The sequence below is a fragment of the Capsicum annuum genome, chromosome 7, assembly GCF_002878395.1.
Source record: "Capsicum annuum cultivar UCD-10X-F1 chromosome 7, UCD10Xv1.1, whole genome shotgun sequence".
Taxonomy (NCBI): domain Eukaryota; kingdom Viridiplantae; phylum Streptophyta; class Magnoliopsida; order Solanales; family Solanaceae; genus Capsicum; species Capsicum annuum.
The window spans coordinates 223,301,565-223,322,417 of NC_061117.1; the positions used below are offsets into that span (position 1 = coordinate 223,301,565).

At 34.4% G+C, this 20,853-nt stretch overlaps 2 protein-coding genes across 2 annotated transcripts; both read left to right on the plus strand.

The window, feature by feature from the left end:
• The first annotated feature begins 4,175 nt into the window (after nt 1–4,175).
• LOC107856307 (U4/U6 small nuclear ribonucleoprotein Prp31 homolog) lies at nt 4,176–6,085 on the plus strand. The gene has a single exon (XM_047415628.1). It carries the CDS (start codon nt 4,326–4,328, stop codon nt 5,343–5,345), a length of 1,020 nt encoding a protein of 339 aa, XP_047271584.1. The 5' UTR covers nt 4,176–4,325; the 3' UTR covers nt 5,346–6,085.
• A 2,526-nt stretch (nt 6,086–8,611) lies between these two features.
• On the plus strand, nt 8,612–20,388 carry LOC107856347. Its single transcript, XM_016701354.2, has 20 exons — nt 8,612–8,929; nt 9,610–9,698; nt 9,811–9,920; nt 10,220–10,274; nt 11,094–11,182; nt 12,400–12,466; nt 12,544–12,606; nt 12,803–12,973; nt 13,071–13,164; nt 13,247–13,323; nt 13,452–13,527; nt 14,709–14,752; nt 14,908–14,975; nt 15,881–15,966; nt 16,067–16,224; nt 16,319–17,651; nt 18,301–18,569; nt 19,082–19,285; nt 19,364–19,520; nt 19,843–20,388. Exons 1-20 carry the CDS (start codon nt 8,818–8,820, stop codon nt 20,109–20,111), a joined length of 3,591 nt encoding a protein of 1,196 aa, XP_016556840.2. The 5' UTR covers nt 8,612–8,817; the 3' UTR covers nt 20,112–20,388.
• Nucleotides 20,389–20,853: the final 465 nt, after the last annotated feature.

The following is a 20,853-nucleotide window of genomic DNA, read 5'->3' on the forward strand; positions in this document are numbered from 1 at the left end:
TACTTTACTCTATTGCAAGCTAAATTAGTAGGTTAGCACAATTAATAATTCAAAATTAAAATTTAGATATATATATCCTAAAACTCTACGAAAAATATTATACGTTGCAGTTTTTCTCATATTAATTTATATAATAAAATTTATCTTAAAAATGTTGTTCTTAGTTCATGTAGTTAATTAACTACCGAGAAGCGATACATGATAAGTAATTTGTGATGGAGGGAGTATCTTGTCATGATATATTTTGACTTTAATTTTTGGTATCTAAAATCACTAGATCAATCGACTAATTCATATTCACATTCTGTACGACTCATTTTACATATACATAATTTTTTTCTCACGTTATATAACGAGTGTACATACACTCCACCCTTCCACGTACTCTGCTTCTAGGACATTTAGGGGTTGTTTGGTATATATTGGCTATTGTCCGGGATAAGTAAGGATACCCCATGAGGTGGGATATCCCATGAAATTATTTTATCCCTCCCTTCACAGGGGATAGTAATTCCACCATTTTAGTATAAATTGTGGGATAAAATAGTCTCGAAATTAAGTAATCCTTTCTACCAAACATGAAATAAAATTAGTTTCAAACTTTATACCGAAATTATTTTTTTTATCCCTCCTCCCAAACAACCCCTTCAATGTCTACAATATATAAAAGAGGTGGATTAGCAAACATTAACATGTCAATGCTCTACAATTTCTAGTAAGTAAGTATACACCTAACATTTATTTGCATACGTCTTTGTAAACTTGTCTTGTCCGTTTAATGCATCTTTAATGATGCAATATTGAGCAATCAACTAATGATGTAATTTATCAAAGAGTTCTGGTATTTGGTAGTAGATTCAAAATTGTCCCTCTGGGTGTGTTTGGTATGATCGGAAATATTTTTCATCGAAAATGTTTTCTTGAGAAATATTTTCCTGGAAAATAAGTTGGTTTTCTACTTATTTTTTTATATTTGGTTGGTGAGTGGAAAATATTTTATGGTGTTAGGTTGGTGAGTAGAAAATATTTTTCTAAAAAATACTTTCTAGTGTTTGATTGGTGAGTGAAAAAATATTTTTTAGAAAATATTACTAACTGTTAACTAGTATACCAGTGTCTCTAGCAACTCAACAATTTGTAACAACTAATATAAGCATAGCAAATAATATTAATATCGAATACTAAAATATTACAATCACTAAATTTAAAAAACTATTAATTAGTAAATATAGGAGACACTTTTCAACATTTTGTGAGGACAATCTCAAGATACTACAAGCAATAGAAATTTAACGGAACAACAAACTTATTCAACCTTGTGAAACAAGTTACATAGATGACAAAATGAAATATGTAATTAACAAAAGTAACATAGGTAAGTCTTCCTCTATGCATATGAAAATAACAATACATTCAACGAACATTGGAAAAGAAAAAAATTCAGACTTCACTATTTTTTATTTCAAGCAGTGAAAAATTAAAATAAAGTACAGTGAAAAATATTTTCGAATAATGTAAATTTTTGAGAAATGTGAATTTTTTGAGTAATGTAAATATGAATGTTGTTGGGGTGGAGAAGAGGGGTAGAGGTAGGGGCATAAGTCACATTTGTCATTTTTCGAAAAATGACTTCCCCAGTGTTAGTTAGATAATTTTGATTCCTTAAATTTGTCATGTAAAATATTTACCAAGCTTCTATTGTGAAATTTTAGAGGGAATGTGAAAATAAAAAATATTTTACGGAAACTTTCACATTTGGAATTACAAATTTTACATTTCATATTATATTTGGTTTATTTCAAGAGTTTGATGCAACTTTTCGAGGTGCAATTTCTGTTTGTGTCCGGTATAGTTTTTTATGTTAGGGTTTCTGGGACTTTAGTTTGATGGAAATTTCTAGTTTTTCTATTTATATATATTTTTTTCATAATTCCGGTTAAATTTAACCATTAGATTTTCATAAATATTTTACGGAGATCAAAAGTGCTCAATTTTGCTAGATTTAAAGAATTAAAACTGCTCAAGTAATAATTTTAAACCTACTGTCAAAAAAAAAAAAAAAAAAGACCATTTGTCTCACAAGTAGAGTAATTTCCATGGATAATCATCCATATTTTTATAATTACCTACAAATATCACTTTTATTTCTTTTAGAACAAAAATATTACTCAACTATCCCTATTTTCCTCAAAAAATACTTGATTCTTCAAAGACATTTCTTCTCTCTTAGTTTGCATGACATGTCATTAAAATTTATTAATTATATATAAGATATAAGAAATAGATCTATTTAACTTATCAAACTTATTTAACTAAAATTTGATCTTATTTATTTTAAAAAAATAAATACACATGATATATTTATTATTAAAGAACAATTTAATTATATACTTTAAATTTTATATTCATTTTGTCTTTCTTACAAAATTAAAAAATAAATTGTATTTATTCTTTATTCGATATGAGAAAAATTACATCACATGATAAGAATATTAGATAATCACACAACTTAGAGGAAAATAATTCCTCTGGTAATGCAATGCATATTACTCATCAATGTAGTAGTTGATGTGTCCAAGTGTATACATAAAACTAAAGGATTAAATTATTTTATTTGGTACTTTTCAAAGTTTTTAAAATTTATTTATTTCATCACTTAATAATATTTTTAAAACTCTAGGTATTTATATGAGTTGGTACTAATTTAATATTTGTTGTAATTTATTTCATATACTAAAGATTCTTGAAATGTAAAAGAAATGAAAATGTTGGCTTTTAAATTTTCATATACGTATTAAATGTACTATTTTTGAAGAAATGAAAAACTATTTAGACATAAATTTTTATTTTTTTTAAATATCAACAAAATGATTAATATTACAAATGAATCTTTGAAATAGTACCCAACCAAATATCGCTTGATTTTTGTAAGTTTAGTATAAGGAAAGAATATAAATTAGTCTTTATTTATATAATAAGATAAAACATAGTATAATAAAAATAAAAATAAAATGAAAAAAAAATAATTTCTATTTTCTAAAGTTTTTGCTATGTTAACTTTGTGGATTTACTTGATTTGTTTGTGAAGTTTACTTGAGGAAAATCCGCAAGAAGAATTCATTTTTTTATTATCTTTTTATCAAAAAGGTCTTGCTTAAAATTTTGCTGGTGATCTACATACGAATTAAAATTTTTAGGAGATAATTATCTTTCAGATTTTTCTATTGAATTTTGCTTGACAAAAAAAAAATTCTAAGATTTTCTTCCTCAAATTTTGTTTTATAGAAATATTTGTAGGTTTTTCATCGAATTAGTTTGGTTGAAAAACTTGTAGAGGATTAGATTACCGGTAAATTCTTTTACAAATTCTTCAAAAAAAAAATAAATACGTAATTTAGATTTTTCTTGTACTTTATAAGATATGGGTTTGAATAAATGAACTTGAAGAATTAAATAGGTTTATAATTAAGAAAACAAAAGATTTAACAACATGGCATGACAAGTAGGAGAGAATAAGGTTTTTAAAGTGTTAAGTATTTTTTGAGTAAAATAGGAATAGTTGGATGATATTCTTATCCTAAAAGAAACAAACGTGATATTTGTAGGCAATTGTAAAAATATGGGTGACTTTTCATGAAAATTACTCCTCACAATTACTACAGAATTACCTTTTTCTAGTCATATAGCTTTATGTGCTTTCCCTAAATAGATACTAAGTGATGCGAAATTGAATTAGTCGAACTTCAATGAATAAACCTACTATAAAAAAAATGGCCATTTGTCTCACAATTACTACATAATTACCTTTTTCTAGTCATATAACTTCACGTGCTTTCCTTGAATGGATTCTAAGTGACGTGAAATTGAATTAATCGAACTTCAATGAATATACTGGACAAGTTGAACTTCAACAATTACTACAAAAGCACCTTTTTTCTAGTCATATAGCTTTACGTGCTTCCCCTAATGGCTCCTAAGTGATGAAGAACTGAACTAGCCGAACTTCAATGAATATATAGGACAAGTCGAACTTCAATAAATATACGGGACACCATAGGAAACACCCCCCCCCCCCCCCCCCCCCCCCCCCCCCCAAAAAAAAAAACTTTCCTTCTTGAACAAGATACCCAAAATTATTCTAACATCCTAACGAAATTAGTAACCGACAAAAGCACTCCTATTCCTACACAATTACGGAAACAAATAAAATCCTACATAATTTTCTCATCTATATAAACAATTAAAAACTCAAATTAGCTATCATATAATATAATCAAATTGTTGTGAATCAAATTTAGTGTTTTGGAGCAAATTTACTATCAACAATGACAACTCTTGCTGATTCATTCTTAGCAGATTTGGACGAATTAGACGATAATACAATTGATGTTCATCTACACATGGAGGAAGATAAATACGAAAATTTAGTGTTTAATTATCATGATGATTATGATCTAGATGATTTTTTGAAGCTACAAAAATCACGTCATTACATCGACACAATGCAAAAGGTGGAACACTCCTTAATTTTCGCGAATAAAGGTGACGTTCTTCTTGAATATGATGATCCAGAATACAAGTTGATAGTAGATTGTAACGCGTTATCAGTTGATATCGATGATGAAATTGACGTAATCCATGATTTCATACGTGACAAGTATCGATTGAAATTTCCAGAGTTAGATTCACTTGTTAATCATCCGATTGATTATGCTAGAGTTGTTAAAAAGATTGGCGATGAGATGGATTTAACTCTTGTTGATTTGCAGGGATTGTTACCTTCAGCTGTTATCATGGTTGTTACTGTTACTGCATCAACTACTAATGGCAAGCCATTGCCGGAGCGCGTATTGGAAAGGACATTGGAAGAATGTGATAGAATCTTAGACCTGGATTCGTCGAAGAAGAAGGTAGTTGATTTTGTTGAGAGTCGAATGAAGTGTATTGCTCCTAATTTGTGTGGTGTTGTTGGAAGTGCAGTTGCCGCGAAACTTGTGTGTTGTGCTGGTGGTTTAATGTTATCGGCGAATATGCCTTCTGATAATATCAGGTGTCTTGGTGCTAGAAGGAAGAATTTAGCAGGGTTTTCCAAAGCTTCCACACCGCGATTCTGTTATTTTGATGAGACGGATATATTTCAGAGTACACCTCCTTCGTTAAGAGGGAAAGTTCGCAAAATACTGGCAGATAAATGTAGTTTAGCAGCTCGTGTGGACTTGAGCAAAACGGGAAGAATTGATTTTAAGGAAAAGATTTGTAAAAAGATCGAAAAGTTGCAAGAGTTGCCGCCTGCAAGGCTGCCAAAGGCTCTACCGGTTCCTGATTTTACATCTAGGAAGAAGTGAGGTGGTCGTAGGCATAGAAAGAGGAAAGAAAGATATCAGGTTACAGACGCGCAGAAGCTAAGAAACAGGATGCAGTTCAGGGTACCTGAAGAAAGTTCGTTAGGGGATGGAATAGGGGTGGGATATGGCATGCTTGGTCAGGCTGGGAGTGGCAGGTTGCGTATATCAGCTCGACAGAGCAAGAAAATAGCAAAGATTTCAGAGGCGAAGAAGAGTTATGGTAGCACCGGTGCATTCACATCAGGCCTGAGTTCAAGTTTAGCCTTCACACCAGTACAAGGGATCGAGCTAGTGAACCCTCAGGCGCATTCAGACCAGCTTGGTAGCGGAACTCAAAGCACCTATTTCTCCGAGACTGGAACCTTTTCTAAGATCAAGGGACAAAAGGCCCTTTCGGGTGTTTGAGATGGCAAGTTGTAACTGGTAAAGTTGCCTCTATGTGACCAGGAGGTCACGAGTTCAAGCCTTGAAAACAGCCTCTTGCAGAAATGCAAGGTAAGGCTGCGTACAATACACCCTTGTGGTGCGCATAGCGGGAGCGTTAGTACACCGGCTGCCCTTTTGTCTATTTGAGTGTCATCCATTTTTCACTGTTCTTCAAGATTGTCTTCTAATTCCAGGTTGGTTGTCTCCCTATTCCAAGTATTTGATGCATACATTGATCTTATGGTAGACAATGTTGTAGACATTAGCATATGACTAGAACTAGCATTAAGTTACTTTATAGCTTTATGTTTACTGTGAAATACTGTTTTAACATGAATGATAGAAGGACATTAAAACAGGTATCTAATGCAAAGATAGCTTTACACACATATATGCAAGTTCAAATGAATTGAAACTTATACACTGAGCAAACGATCAACGATTACCATCAAGACAAAGAAGTACAGACTATAGACTTGCAAGATCAAATGAAAACTTAACAGGTCTCAAAGCTACTATGCACCTAGGCTTTGTACAGAACTGAAAGCGTAACGTAACTGTCGTAGTTCACAATCATACTTTATTCTCCTTTCAAGTGTAGATATATATACAGAATCTGGTGGCAAAAATCAGTGTACATATGTACAAAATAAAGTTGCAAACACCCACTGCAGGTTAAGTATTGCACTAAACACTTGGGGTGATAACTTACATATTACAATTTACAGCCAATCAAATTATACTTGACATTTAAACAAATTCATAAAGAAAGAAAATGATTATCAAAATGAAGAAAAGGAGTAAAAGGCACACAATTACAGATTAGAATGAGGAGGCTTGATTAGTGGAATGGTAAAGTGGTAACAGCAAAGATGTATAGCATAACCAAATATCATAATCCTTATTCATATAGATATATATGCTCTTTCCACTTTTTCACTTTACTTAAATTATTTATTAGTTTAATTATCTTTTGCTATTTTTACTTTTATTACTTTTAGTTATTTAATATTAATATTTTCATCGTAACTTATTTTTTCAAACTTGCTCTAAAAAATAATGTTCTTGAATCAAGGATATGTAGTAAACAATTTCTTTACTTCAAGATAGGAATAAAATTCGCATACATTCCCCCTCTTTAGATTCATTTATAGAATCACACAAATATGTTCTTTTAGATCCACTTATAATATCACATCAAATATTTAATCTTGCAAGATTGTTCTTCCCAATTCGCACGGAATTTCACATGCTCGATGCTACTTAGGCATAATGTAAGCTGGTGATGCTTTCCGCTAGTAGACTTTCATCATTGGCTACGTTATTTATAGCAGCATGCCAGGATGATACTTATTATCGCTCTCCCACAATTCTGTTTTCGTGGTTTTGCCAGAAAAATCTACAACCATTATCTTTTGGATGCGCACTAGGTGAATTTGCTCTTGTGAATAATGGTTATAGATAAGATATAAATGGTTTAAAGCGCCATAATATATGAATTATAAATTTATTTTTATACGAAATAAAGGCAACTCCTACATAGTGGTGGTTAGATCGATTTTTTTATATGGAGCAAAGTATTGGCCTGTTAAGAAGGCCACATCCAGAAGATGAAGGTGGTGGATATGAGAATACTTCGGTGCATGTGTGGGTGTACTAGGAAAGGTAAGATTATAAATGAGGTTATTCGAGATAAGGTGAGAGCGGTTTCGGTGAAAGCCAAGATGAGGGAAACGAAGTTGAGATGGTTCAGTCATGTGATGAGAAGAGGCACGGATGCCCCAGTGCGAAGGTGTGAGAAGTTGACTAGGAATAGTTTCAAGTGGGGTAACATTAGACCGAAGAAATATTGGAGGGAGGTGATTAGACATAACATGAAGCAGCTCCAGTTTATCGAGAACATGACCCTAAATAGGAAGTTATGGAGGAGACAATTAGGGTAGAAAGTTAGTATGAGTTTAGGATGTAGTATCTTTTGTTATATTACTTGGTATATCTTGTATATAGAAGTAGTATTCTCAGATATATTGATTTCTATTATATCTTGTACTCTTATTATTCCTTATCTAGATTATTTTATTTAAAACTGAGATTACACTTAGCCTCTTCAGATCCCACTTGCTGGTAATATATTATTTCCTTCGTCCCATTTTATGTGTTGCTATTTGATCGGGTACGGAGTTTAAGAAAAAATGAAAGACGATAAAATTTACCAAATTGTCCTTTATAAAAAAATGTGTCAATATTTTTTTTTTTTAATTAAGTAGCACCAATAAGAGTAAAAGGGTAATTGTGTCTTTAAAAAGTTACTTAATAAGAAAAAATGATACTTATTTTGAGACGAATTAAAAAAGAAATAATGATACATAATTTAGGACGGAGAGAGTATATTTTTGTCTCTCCTACCTCAATTCAAAAATCATGGACAAACAAAAGTTACCAAACATCTCTCATGAGTTGTACTGACATCTCCGCCCACCGTCGTATCTCTTTGTCCTCTTCCTACACAAACAACACACCCAAATTTTTTTCCAAGATCCAATACTCATCCATTCCCTATAATAAATTTTTTATTACTATAACTTCCATCCTAAATTGATATGATATATTAATTTTTAAAAATTAATTAATAATATTTTAAATTTATTATATTATCTTTACTAAATAATGGTTATAATTTAATTTAAAAAAATAATTAATTTAAAGAGTAAAATATGAAAAAAAATATTTATTTTATTTGTCTTGATTAATAAAAAAAGATAAGTAAAATAAAATATTAAATTAGAAATTTTGAAACGAGAAAAAGCGAGTATGTGACTATAATTGTAATTACACAATCACCGAAAGTTCATAAATCTGCACTCCCGGGCCCCACAGAATCACCATCGCACGTGATTAGCACGTCCTCCTCCTCATACATCCATTTTCCGGTTACGCCCGAATAATTCTCTTACCAGAAAGACACACATCGCATTCATACCTGCCGGCCGGTCTCCGTTCTCCGGTCTGCTCCGGCGTATTAGATCTGTAAGGAAAGTGGTGAGAAATGGAATCGATATTAGCTAGAGCGTTGGAGTATACGTTGAAGTATTGGTTAAAGTCATTTACCCGAGATCAGTTCAAATTGCAAGGCCGTACTGCTCAACTTTCCAATTTAGGTTACACATTTTCCTTCTAATTCATACCTTGATACTCGCTGCGTTACAATTTATGTGACACCTTTCGGATTTCGAGATTGGAATATACTGAATTGTCAATTATTAACTAGTTTTCAAATATGTAAATTTCATCTAGTTGCTTGTTTATCGAAATTCTAACTGTGTCACGTAATAAATTGAGACAGAGGGAGATTTAATTATACAGCTGAAAATTCAGGTTGAATTTTTCTTCTAATTGTTACTCTCTCCGTTCTAATTTATGTTAAAGATTCGGACTTTGAGATTGATATATTTTGGAATTGTCAATTAGTATTAACTAATTTTCAAATGTGTAAATTTTATTTAGTTGTTTGACTCTCGAAATTCGAACTGTGTCACGTAAATTGAGACAGAGGGAGAGGGAGAGGGAGTATGTTATTGAAGCTCGTTGCTTAAGTATACAGCTGAAAATTCAGGTTGAATTTTTCTTCTAATTTATATGTCACCTCTCCAATTTCGAGATTCTAACGAGTATATTAAATTTTATTTCAAAAAATTAAAAATTTTGTGCCGAATTCATGGTCTTAAATGAGTTGGTTGACTCTCGAAATTCATTCTGCAACATAATTGGGACATAGGAAGTATGTTATTGAAGCTCGTTACTTTATTATACAGATGAAAGTTTGATGATTTTTTGCCAGATATAAATGGAGATGCATTGCATGCGAGCGCAGGATTACCACCTGCACTAAATGTTTCAACAGCAAAAGTTGGGAAATTGGAGATCATTGTTAGTAGCTCTGTCTTTATTAATGTTTGGATTTTGCTAGATTCATGAAGTCGAAATGTATATTGTTCTAATTGTCCTTTTTTGATGTATTTTGGTTTTTGTAAAATTGAAGCTTCCTTCAGTAAGCAATGTGCAACTAGAGCCAATAGTTGTGCAAATTGATAGGCTCGATTTAGTTCTGGAAGAAAGAGATGATATTGATACACCTAGGAGCTCTAGCAGGTATTATAGAAGCTCAACATGATTGATTACCTAGCTCACATTTGGCCATAGATTTTGAAGTTGAAACTTGAAAAATTGAGTTTTTGAAATGGTGATATTTGGAATTTGAAGTTGTGTTTCGACATGCATTTTTGAAGTTTTATGAGAAGTTCAAATTTCATGTCCAACCAGATATTTGAAGAAAATTTTTCAAAATCTAATCCAAAATCTATGGCCAAACACTAGCTTAATATACAACTCTCTTAAGAGCTTTGTTTGATTGTTATTGTCTCACTTGGTATCGTAATGCTTTCTATCAGTGCAACGTCATCTGGTGGCTCCTCAAAGGGAAGTGGATATGGATTTGCTGACAAGGTTAGCAACATTATAGTATCAGCTCACTTGGTTTTGATGTTTTGTTAGGAGAGTTTGAGTTGATATCTTTACGTTGCCATGGGAGTTGTGTGTACACAATTTGTTTTGCATTTGATGATTTCATACACAATTTTGAATGTGATAATTTAAAGTTGATTACGAACACGGTAGTTGCTATCATGATATCCCATCACCTGGGTATTTCAAGAGAAGGATGAAATGCCTAAAATTTGAAGATGACCAACGTAAAGCACAATTCAATGGAGTTAGTAGACCCTTATTGTCTAATCAACTTAAACCTTGAAGGTTTGCGGATGGTCATATCTTCCTGAATAAGTGGGTAACTAAAGCATCGAGGTCTTAATTTGAGCTCTTGGTTCATCGTGTTGTAATTATTATTTTGTTTCTTCATATTATGCATCACCAGACTGAAAAGGAAAGACGGTACATAGGGCTCTTCTACTATTGAAATCATATGATATCCAACATGCATCAATTTGGTAACTGCAAAATTGCTCTTTTCTGTTACTAAATCAATGTAGCTGTGTTCTCTTATTTTCCATCTTTGGCTGGAAACTTAAGCAGAGACTGAGTTGTAATGGATAATTTATACATGATATTTACTCTACTTTGGTCGAGTGCTCTGATTATTCTATACCAACTGATTTCTCTATATACTATATTAATCATCACTCTTCTTATTTCCTTTGTCTTTGTGTTTAAATCTCAAGTTCTGGAAAGATCATATCCTTGTAAAGAGATTAGGTTTGGGTGACCTTTCAGGATGAGTGATCTTGTATGTTGGTCTTTTTTGGTCAGATTGCAGATGGCATGACATTACAAGTCCATACGGTTAATCTTCTGCTTGAAACTCACGGGGGTGCTCGACGCCGAGGAGGAGCAAGCTGGTAAGTGTTCAATACCTTCATTCCTGATTCTTTATATCCTATTTTTCCTGTTTCTTTTGCTTCTGGAAACCAATCCTGCACTCTCCACCTGTTTCAAAATCGGACTTGATATTCTTGCTCCTCAATGCGTTCTGATTCTCTATCAGAGCCTCAAGCAAGAAACAAGTACACAATTGAAGAGAACAAGATGGACCATTGGGATGGTAGTTAGACTAGTTTTGATCAGTTCCGCCTAGCCCATCACATTTCACTGAGCTTTAAACCCAATTTGAAGCCATTCTTCCTTAACTGCAGAATTTAGACTTTAAGAACTTAACTAGAAATTTAGTACACTCGTGAGCCTGGTTATATTTCCTCATGAATGACTGTGGACTATTGAGCTCTGACATTCAAAGTAAAATTAAAGATTTCAGGAAGAATTAAAAATTACAGATAGTAATAGGAGCAATGGGCGAAGAAGCTTAATGAAAGAGACCAATTTCGGTGTTGGGAGTGAGAGCATGTTGATATTATGGACTTGGATTTAGAATGGCTTCAAAGAAAAGAAAAACATATGGGTTTGAACTTGGAAAAGTACAAGGTAGCTACTCCTATGGTTGAGACTTTATAGAATTACAGCTTGATATGACAGCAGAAATCGGTCCAGAAGGCGATAGAAGTAAACTTAAAGCAAAACATAAATAAATGTCATTGAACATGGTTCATATATTGCTCCATACAAAACAAAAAGATGTTCTTTTTTCTATTTGTGTCCAGATCAAAATCACGTTGAGCTTTTTGATACTCAATTCTATGTCCCCCTGAAAAAAAAAAAGAAGAAGAAAGAAAAGCATGTTGATGCTTAGAAGTCTGTCAAAGATGTCAGATAAGTACTTTCTTGAACATCATAGATTGGTTGGTTGGGTCATCTAAACCTGAGAAATGGCAATATAACAATTTAACATTAGGATTTGCATAACGCTTTTCTACACCAATATATCACTGCACTCTATTCGAGAACATTCAGACATTGAGTGCAAAATGGTATATGTAAGGTTCCAAACTTATAAATGACATTCAATTGTTTATGCTCAGATCCACTTGCATCTTTTGGCAAGCTTTTAGCAAAAACTTGTGAGCATTTTTATTTATCTGTTATGGTTGGTGTCACACAGTCATGCAATTTAGTTTTCTATGCTAGATAGTTTTCTCACTCTTTTGTTTGATTATATCACTAGGGCATCACCTATGGCTTCAATCACTATACACAATCTTCTTCTGTATACTACAAATGAGAACTGGGAGGTAGGTTGCATTTATTTTAGATGAGATGACCTGTGTATTTGTTGCTCAAGAATGACTCAAACAATATGCGATTGCAGGTCGTAAATCTAAAGGAAGCTAGGGATTTCTCTAGTGGCAAAGAGTTCATATATGTGTTCAAAGTAATTACGTTCCCTTTTCTACTATTTAGAATTTTTCCCATTTTGTTTGCACTAATGAGATTCTATTCTTCTCGAGGTAATATCTGCGTGATTGTTCTGGGTACCTTGTTCTTTTCTGCAGTGTCTTAAATCCTTTATTACTCAATGTTTGCATCGTTATATCCTGTTGCATCATCTACTTTTATCTTAATAACAGAAACTTGAGTGGGAACATCTATCTATTGACCTGTTACCTCATCCTGATATGTTCGCGGATGCACATTTTGGAAGTTTTCAAGGAGGAAGTAACAAGAGAGATGAAGATGGAGCAAAGCGAGTGTTTTTTGGCGGGGAAAGATTCATTGAAGGAATATCTGGAGAGGCTCATGTAATGCAAATTGGGCACACAATTTTCTTCTATGGATTTTGAATATGGACATAACAGACCATTGAATAATGGATTTCTTGCCTTCACATTGTATCAGATAACGATTCAGAGGACTGAACTAAATAGTCCCCTGGGGCTTGAAGTTCAATTGCATATCACAGAAGCTGTTTGTCCAGCTCTAAGTGAACCAGGCATGTAGAAAAATCATGCATTTTTTGGTTGTCCTTGTATCTTGTTTTCTACAATCTGCTTATTATTATTTTGATTCTGCAGGATTACGGGCCCTTCTTCGCTTCATGACGGGATTGTATGTCTGTATAAACAGAGGAGATGTCAATCCAAATCTGCAGGTATGACCGACTTCCTTGTCATTAGCTTATTCAAATTGGATCCTAAATGTTGACATAAGCTTAGGAAATTATTGACCTCCGTGTACTTCACCTTTCTGACTTTTCCTAAGTATTGTTAACTATGGCAGCGTTCTACAGAAGCAGCTGGGCGGTCTTTGGTCTCCATTGTTGTGGATCACATTTTTCTGCGTTTAAAGGACACAGGTTAGGTTTGCCACTTCTAACACGTGTACTTTTTTCCCTCCGTAGGGGCACATACTGTGATAGGATTCCTAACTACCAAAAGCTAACTATACATCTCTCTGAATCAAACCTATTAAACCAAAAAAAGGGATCAAATTTAACACTTGAAGTTTTTTTTTTTTTTTGAAAGGTAACAGTATATTTATCTTTGTGCTGGTTGCACATTGACAAAAATTGATCAACAAGTTCAAACCGCCCTTATCTACTTACAAGGACTCCAACAAGTGTAGTATTGTATTGGTTCTGTTTCAATCTCAGAAGAAATCCTTACACCAGAAATGAAGAGACAAAATACACTCCAGCTTAATCTTATGTAAAAATTGTGTTTGTCTTCAGAACACCTAGTATACTTGTAGTTTAAGGAGCATAACTCAAACAGCATTATCTAATAGTAAAAGCAGAAAGGTAATGCTTATAGTTAAACTTCCAAGGGTGCAAAACATGATGAACTTTATCAATCAAGGGAAACTGTATTTTGAGATCGGTACTCAAGTACCACTGTATATGCACAAAATTGGCTTAGGGGGTGTTTGGATGGGCTCTTTTTTAGTGACTTAAAAGCTAAAAGCCAAAAGTAGGTAACAACCTACTTTTGGCTTTTGGCCTTTTTTTTAAACTTTTTAAGCCTAAAGTAAAGTGCTTAAAAACACTTTTTGTCTTTGCCAAACACCTCCGAAAATAAAAAAATGTGCTTAAAAGCCAAAAGCACTTAAAAATAAGCCAATCCAAAACCCTCTTACAAGTATATGATCCTGATCATAATTTGGTGGGTATTAGAAAAGTCTAACTTCTCCTTTGATAAAAAAGCAGATATAGTGTGTTGCATCTCATGGATGAGTCCACTTTAAGATTTATTGGGTCAATTAGCTGGTTACCTACTTTTTGCTAGAAGACAACTGAAATAAATAATGCTTCAATGTAGTTCAGTGCATGAACTGTTGTTACCCCTTAATCAATCTATTACATCCAAAGTGATCTGGATATATTATGTTCAATTGAGGATCTCTTACTGGATGTTTGGTTTGCCTTCTCTGCAAAGTGTTTGATTTAAATGGAGGATATTGTAGTCCATAATGTAAGGTTTCTTACATCACATTAATTTCTTCAAAAGTTCCACTAATTTGTGTCGGTTTGCTTTGCAGAATTTCAGCTTGAACTTTTGATGCAGTCTTTATTTTTTTCTCGGGTACAACTTCTTATTGATCCAAAAGGACTCCATTTTTATCTGTTTATGTTGATTCATGAGCTGAGATGCAACGCATTGTATGCTGGTGGAATTGGCGGTTATTTTGCTTTGTCTTTTTTTTCTTTTTAATTGGGCCTGGATTGTCCCTTCTGCAGGCAAGTATCTCAGGTGGAGAAACTGCCAAATGCTTGACTCGTCTTATGATAGGAGGAGCCTTTTTAAGGCAAGTTTCCTTGATTCTGTCATCACTTATTACAAAATCACATACTACAAAAGTTGCAAGGAATGCATTGACTGCAAACTGAGCTTATTTGAGCAAAGTTATTTTTAGTGTTTATAACTAGTTGTTGTTGTTGTATAACTAGTTGCAACCATATAACGGTGTCTGTTAGAATTTTCTGCATTCTATATATCTGGCTCTAGTAACTCTGTTATTCTAAGCTTAACTTCAGTTTATGAGTCTCAGAGATATCATGACAGAATCTTTACCTTCACAGTCACGCAAGAGATGAACTAATTCTGTTGTCATTGTAACTATAGCTTGGATTATGCAAGTTTTCAAATATGAACTGTTTTATCCTGTGAATGACTGTGAAGCTTGGAGTTCAGTTCACTAAAACTCTCATTATTAAGTGTTGTACCTCATGGATAGCTGAATCAATCTGCAAGCACTAGCTTCTGCAGCTTACTGTTCATATCTATGATTCTCTGACAAACTGCTTTGTGAGTATGTTTTTGTACTTTGAGCATTTGTGTTCATTAAATACTGTTGGGTTTGACCCTCAACGAAATGAATAAATGGAGTTTCTCTTTGTTCTACTTCTTAAATTTATCTGCTTGCTGGGGTTCATGTAGTTAGCTTTAACAATTTTTACTTTGCCTTTTGGCAAGAGGAATATGGAGCCAGGGATCTCAAAAAGAATTTCACCTTGTGCTTGCAAAAGTAAACTCTAATTTAACCTCATAGGGGTCCATTAAACTCTAATTTAACCTCATAGGGGTCCATTACTTGATAACAATCTGATTAAGTTGATACAAAGTCCTCCCTGAAAAACTTTGTTGCGGAAGTTGAGAGTTGAGTTGAGTTTCTATAGCATTTTCTTAGTGCACCAATTGATTTAAATGCAGGGATACATTTTCACGCCCTCCGTGCACCTTGTTGCAGCCATCTGAGCTGTCGGATTCTGATGATGTTTTGAACATTCCTGACTTTGGTACTGTGATCAATTTTTGGGGAACATTTGTTATGTCGTAGAAAGCTTAATCTAGAATTTATGGTTGCAATTGAATGTATTTCTCTTTTTCTTAATTCAGGTAAAGATTTTTGTCCTCCCATATATCCATTAGGGGACCAGCAGGGGAATTTAAGTGCTGGAGTCCCCCTAATCTCTCTTCATTCTCTCCAGCTCAAGCCTTCTCCAACTCCACCAATTCTTGCTTCTACCACAGTTATCAATAGTCAGCCCCTTATGGTATTCATATACTACTAGATAACAACCGCATATTTTCTTTTTCTTTTGGCTATCTGATGATGAACTTATGCTGTTCTTCTTGTTTGTTTGCCAGATTCATCTTCAGGAAGAATCATGTTTGAGGATATGTTCGTTTTTAGCTGATGGAATTGTAGTTAATCCTGGTGTAGTTCTATCAGATTTCTCTATAAACTCCCTCACATTCTATCTTAAGGGGTTAGATATCACTGTCCCATTAGACACGGGAACACAAAATCATACTGTTCCAGGTGGAAATAATGCTTGTCATAATTTGTTTGGTGGGGCAAGGTTTCATATAGAAGATTTCATCCTTTCTGAGTCACCTACTCTAAAGATGGGGCTACTAAACCTCGAGAAGGATCCAGCATGCTTCTGTCTGTGGGAAGATCAACCAATTGATGGTAGCCAGAAGAAATGGACTGCTGGTGCTTCAGTCATTAGTCTCTCTCTACAGACAAGTAGCGATGCAACTGGACTCCAAAATTCTGTTGCATTATCTTCAAATTTATTTAGATGTGTTGAGCTGAAAGGTGCTTGCCTTGAAGTAGCAATGGCTACTGCAGATGGAAGCCCTTTAACAGATGTCCCACCTCCGGGAGGAATTGTTAGAATGGGAGTTGCCTGTCAGCAGTATTTGTCCAACACTTCAGTTGAACAATTATTTTTTGTCCTAGATTTTTACACATATTTCGGGAGGGTAAGTGAAAAGATAGCAGTAGCCGGGAGGTTCAATTCGCAGGCGGAAGTAAGTCATAAATCTTTAAGTCGATCATTAAGCAAAAAGATTCCTGGTGATACTGCTGTATGTTTAGCAGTGAATGATCTGAACCTAAGATTTTTGGAATCTTCTGCCACTGACATTTCAGGAATGCCATTGGTTCAATTTATAGGCAAAGGGCTATCCATCAAAGTTACTCATAGAACCTTGGGTGGTGCTATAGCCATTTCGTCGAGTTTGCTTTGGGAAGGTGTTGAAGTTGATTGTGCAGACACTCTGAGTAGCTTGCCATGTGAGAACAGCTTGCCGTGGACTTCAAACCAAAACGGCCAGTTGGTGGAGAATGGACGTCAACTTAGATCTGTCTTTTGGGTGCAAAACAGGAAGATCTTCCAATCAAATGGCAATTTTGTTTCAGTTCCCTTCTTGGACATAAAAATGGTACAGGTGATCCCATATAAAACACAGGACATGGAGTGTCACAGTCTAAATGTTTCAGCTTGTATTGCTGGTGTCCGCCTTGGGGGAGGAATGAATTACACAGAAACCTTACTTCACCGATTTGGAATTCTTGGGCCAGATGGTGGTCCTGGGGAAGGGCTTACTAAAGGGTTGGAGCATCTGTCTGCTGGGCCTTTGTCTAAACTTTTGAAAGCAACACCTCTTACCCTTGATGAACAGAAAGATGGTTGGACTCTTCAACTTATGATGATGTTATATACTTCTGTTATCCTTATTTGATTGTGCACTTTTTCTTTGGCACTTTCACTAAGATAATAGTCGAATATGTGAGCCTTTTAATATTTGTGAGAAATCGTAGTGGAGCCATAGTATGCCTTTTTTCTTAAAAGAATAATTAGATGATAAGATGATATAAGAAAAAGAGTATAGCTGGTCCACAAAGCTGTCTTATTTGAACGTGTTAAAACTCTCCCTTTTGCACGTGTTAAAACTTCCTTTTAAAGAAAGTGGGCTGCATTTTGTAACTCCTTATAGAGGAAATTAGGCACAAGCATTTCGGGATGGAGGGAGTATTCATTTTCTTTGCATCTATGATTCCAGTGATATAACTTTGCTTGTGATCTTCTTGATCAATGGTTTTCTCATTTTCTTTATTTGAACGTGTTAAAACTCTCCCTTTTGCACGTGTTAAAACTTTCCTTTTAAAGAAAGTGGGCTGCATTTTGTAACTCCTTAAAGAGGAAATTAGGCACAAGCATTTCGGGATGGAGGGAGTATTCATTTTCTTTGCATCTATGATTCCAGTGATATAACTTTGCTTGTGATCTTCTTGATCAATGGTTTTCTCATTTCTTTCTGTTTTCCGTTCTTTCTAGATGGAAAAGACCCTGGTGGATTACAGTTGGAAACACCTGATGATGTGGACTTATCCATAGAACTCAAAGATTGGTTATTTGCTCTAGAAGGTGCACAAGAAGAAGCAGAAAGGTGGTGGTTCTGTGATCATGAAGATTCTGTCACAGAAGAGCGGTGTTGGCACACAACTTTCCAGAACATTTGTGTCAAAGCAAGCAGCTCTAAGAATGTAACAAATGGCAGTGGAAAATTGTCTGGCAAAAAGAGATACCCCATCGAGTTGATTACTGTAAGCACTTTATTTTTATTGTGCAATGTATTTTCCCCAGTGGAAATCGATGAACTTGCCTCGTGTTAGAAAATACTTCATATCTTCCAGGGTAGACAAGAAAGTATTGCATATTTTGATTTTCGATAGTAACTTTAAAACAATGTTTAGACAAGAAACATTGCAATGATTGTTTTGTAGTTTTTACACCTATCTTTATAGCTTAAGAGGTTCCAAATAATTCTTAGGGTTTTTCTATACTAAGTTACTTTTGTAAGTTCTGGGCCTGTTCTTTTGAGCTGAACACATGAACAGATTATGATGCAGTAACCTTAAGTCTTTATGCAAATAGCTAATTGGTTTTGTTCTCTTGTTTAATATTGGCCTGAGATGTGTTCAAGAGCAACATATGAGTCAGAATTCAATTGGGATTGAGGGGTAGTAGTGATTGTCGTTTTTGTTCTTTTACTTGTAACCATTTTTCTCTTCATGGAGCTTTTTAAGACAAGTAACCAAACTAGGAGCTGCTGCAGGTTGGTATGGAAGGTCTTCAGATCATAAAACCACGTTCTCCACATAGTATCCGGCGAGATAGTCCCGAAGGACCTCTTAAAGAGACTGCTGAGAGATTTGGTGGTATGAACGTCGAAGTAGACATTGTGAATTGTGAAGACGATGTTGATGATGGAATGGGAAAGTGGATTGTCGAAAATTTGAAATTCTCTGTCAAACAGCCAGTACGAGGATTTTCAAGTTTGTCCTTTAATTTTTGTCTCCCTGCTCTGTGTAATAAAGAAGTCTGTTGTATTTGGCAGATTGAGGCAGCGGTGACCAAGACTGAGCTCCAGTACCTTGCTTTCTTGTGTAAGTCTGAGGTTGACTCCATGGGTCGGATTTCCGCTGGAATTCTGCGCGTACTTAAGTTAGAAAGTAAAATTGGTGCAGGAGCAATCAGTCAATTAAGTAATTTAGGTAATTTATGCATCTTGTTTGGAACTTCATTTTCACATTATATTTCTTCATTCTGTAGTCTCGAGATTCTATACCTAAATAAGCTTTCTGAATCAGTAGCACTTCTAATTACTAAAATAGAAGTCTCTGCCCTAAGGTAACTGAGCTCTGCTCCAAAATATTCCCTTCAACAAACAGCAAGGCCAATTTGTCGGATATTGCAGATTAGACATTTAGCAGATGGTGCCATCTCTTGGCCTTTTCCACTCTTGATCAATTTATTGTGCTAATGCATTATTTTCCGGTCGATGATTTAGTGACTTGGACTCATGAATACTTGCAGGAAGTGAAGGCTTTGATAGAATATTTACCCCTGAAAAACTCAGCAGGGATAGTAGCCCACCATCAAATTTCACTGGTGGAAGCCGAAACTCATGTCTCGAGTCGACAGTAGCCTCTCTTGAAGAGATGATCAAGGACTCACAGACCAGATGTTCTGCTTTAAGTGTTGAACTAGCTAGTTCTACGTCTTCCCTCGATGATGTTAAAGAGCTGAGTCAGAAACTTGAGAACATGCAGAAATTATTGATGCGATTGCGGACTCTAGTTTAATTCCTTTGTCCTCTCCCTTAAGTTCTTTTTTTGTAGTATGTTGTGTTACTATAGTTAAAGAATCATACAGGTTGGCCATTCTTTATTGTAAATATGTACTACCCAATATATGTTGAGCAATGTAGCACAGCGAGAAAATGTAGAAGAAAGAAATCTCAATTGCATAGCAAATTTTGTATTGATATATAATCAGATTTCATCGCCCACTTATGTTGGGGGTTCTTGATATTGTATCTGTATTTTGCCACCATTATGGAAGATCATTATGTTGGCCAAATTGAGATATCATTGATTTCTAGCACAACCTCTGCATTTTAAGGGGTTTCTGGATACTGTATTGTATTTTGTCATGCCAAATTGAGCATCAATGATTTTTGCCACATCTCCTGCCTTAATTACATTTAGGTGTATGGTAAGCTTCTGAGATACTATTAATGACATTTAGGTGTATTGTAAGCTGATAAGTTGATCAAATTGGTCTTTACACATGTTTTAACTTGTGTGGGTGTTTGGTGAACATAAAAGTATTAATAAGCTAAGTGTGTACAAGACTATAAGCCAAAAGCCATAAATTTATCATCCCTAACTTATGTGTTTTGAATTTATAATAACTCTTGGTTTGACGAAGTATTTTACTATTTTATCCTTAACGGCCTTTTAACTCTCTGGTAGAGGGTTTGGGTAACAGTACGTCTATAATAGTAGAGAAGAGTGCGTTGTTTGCATTTGTGCTTGTAGTTTC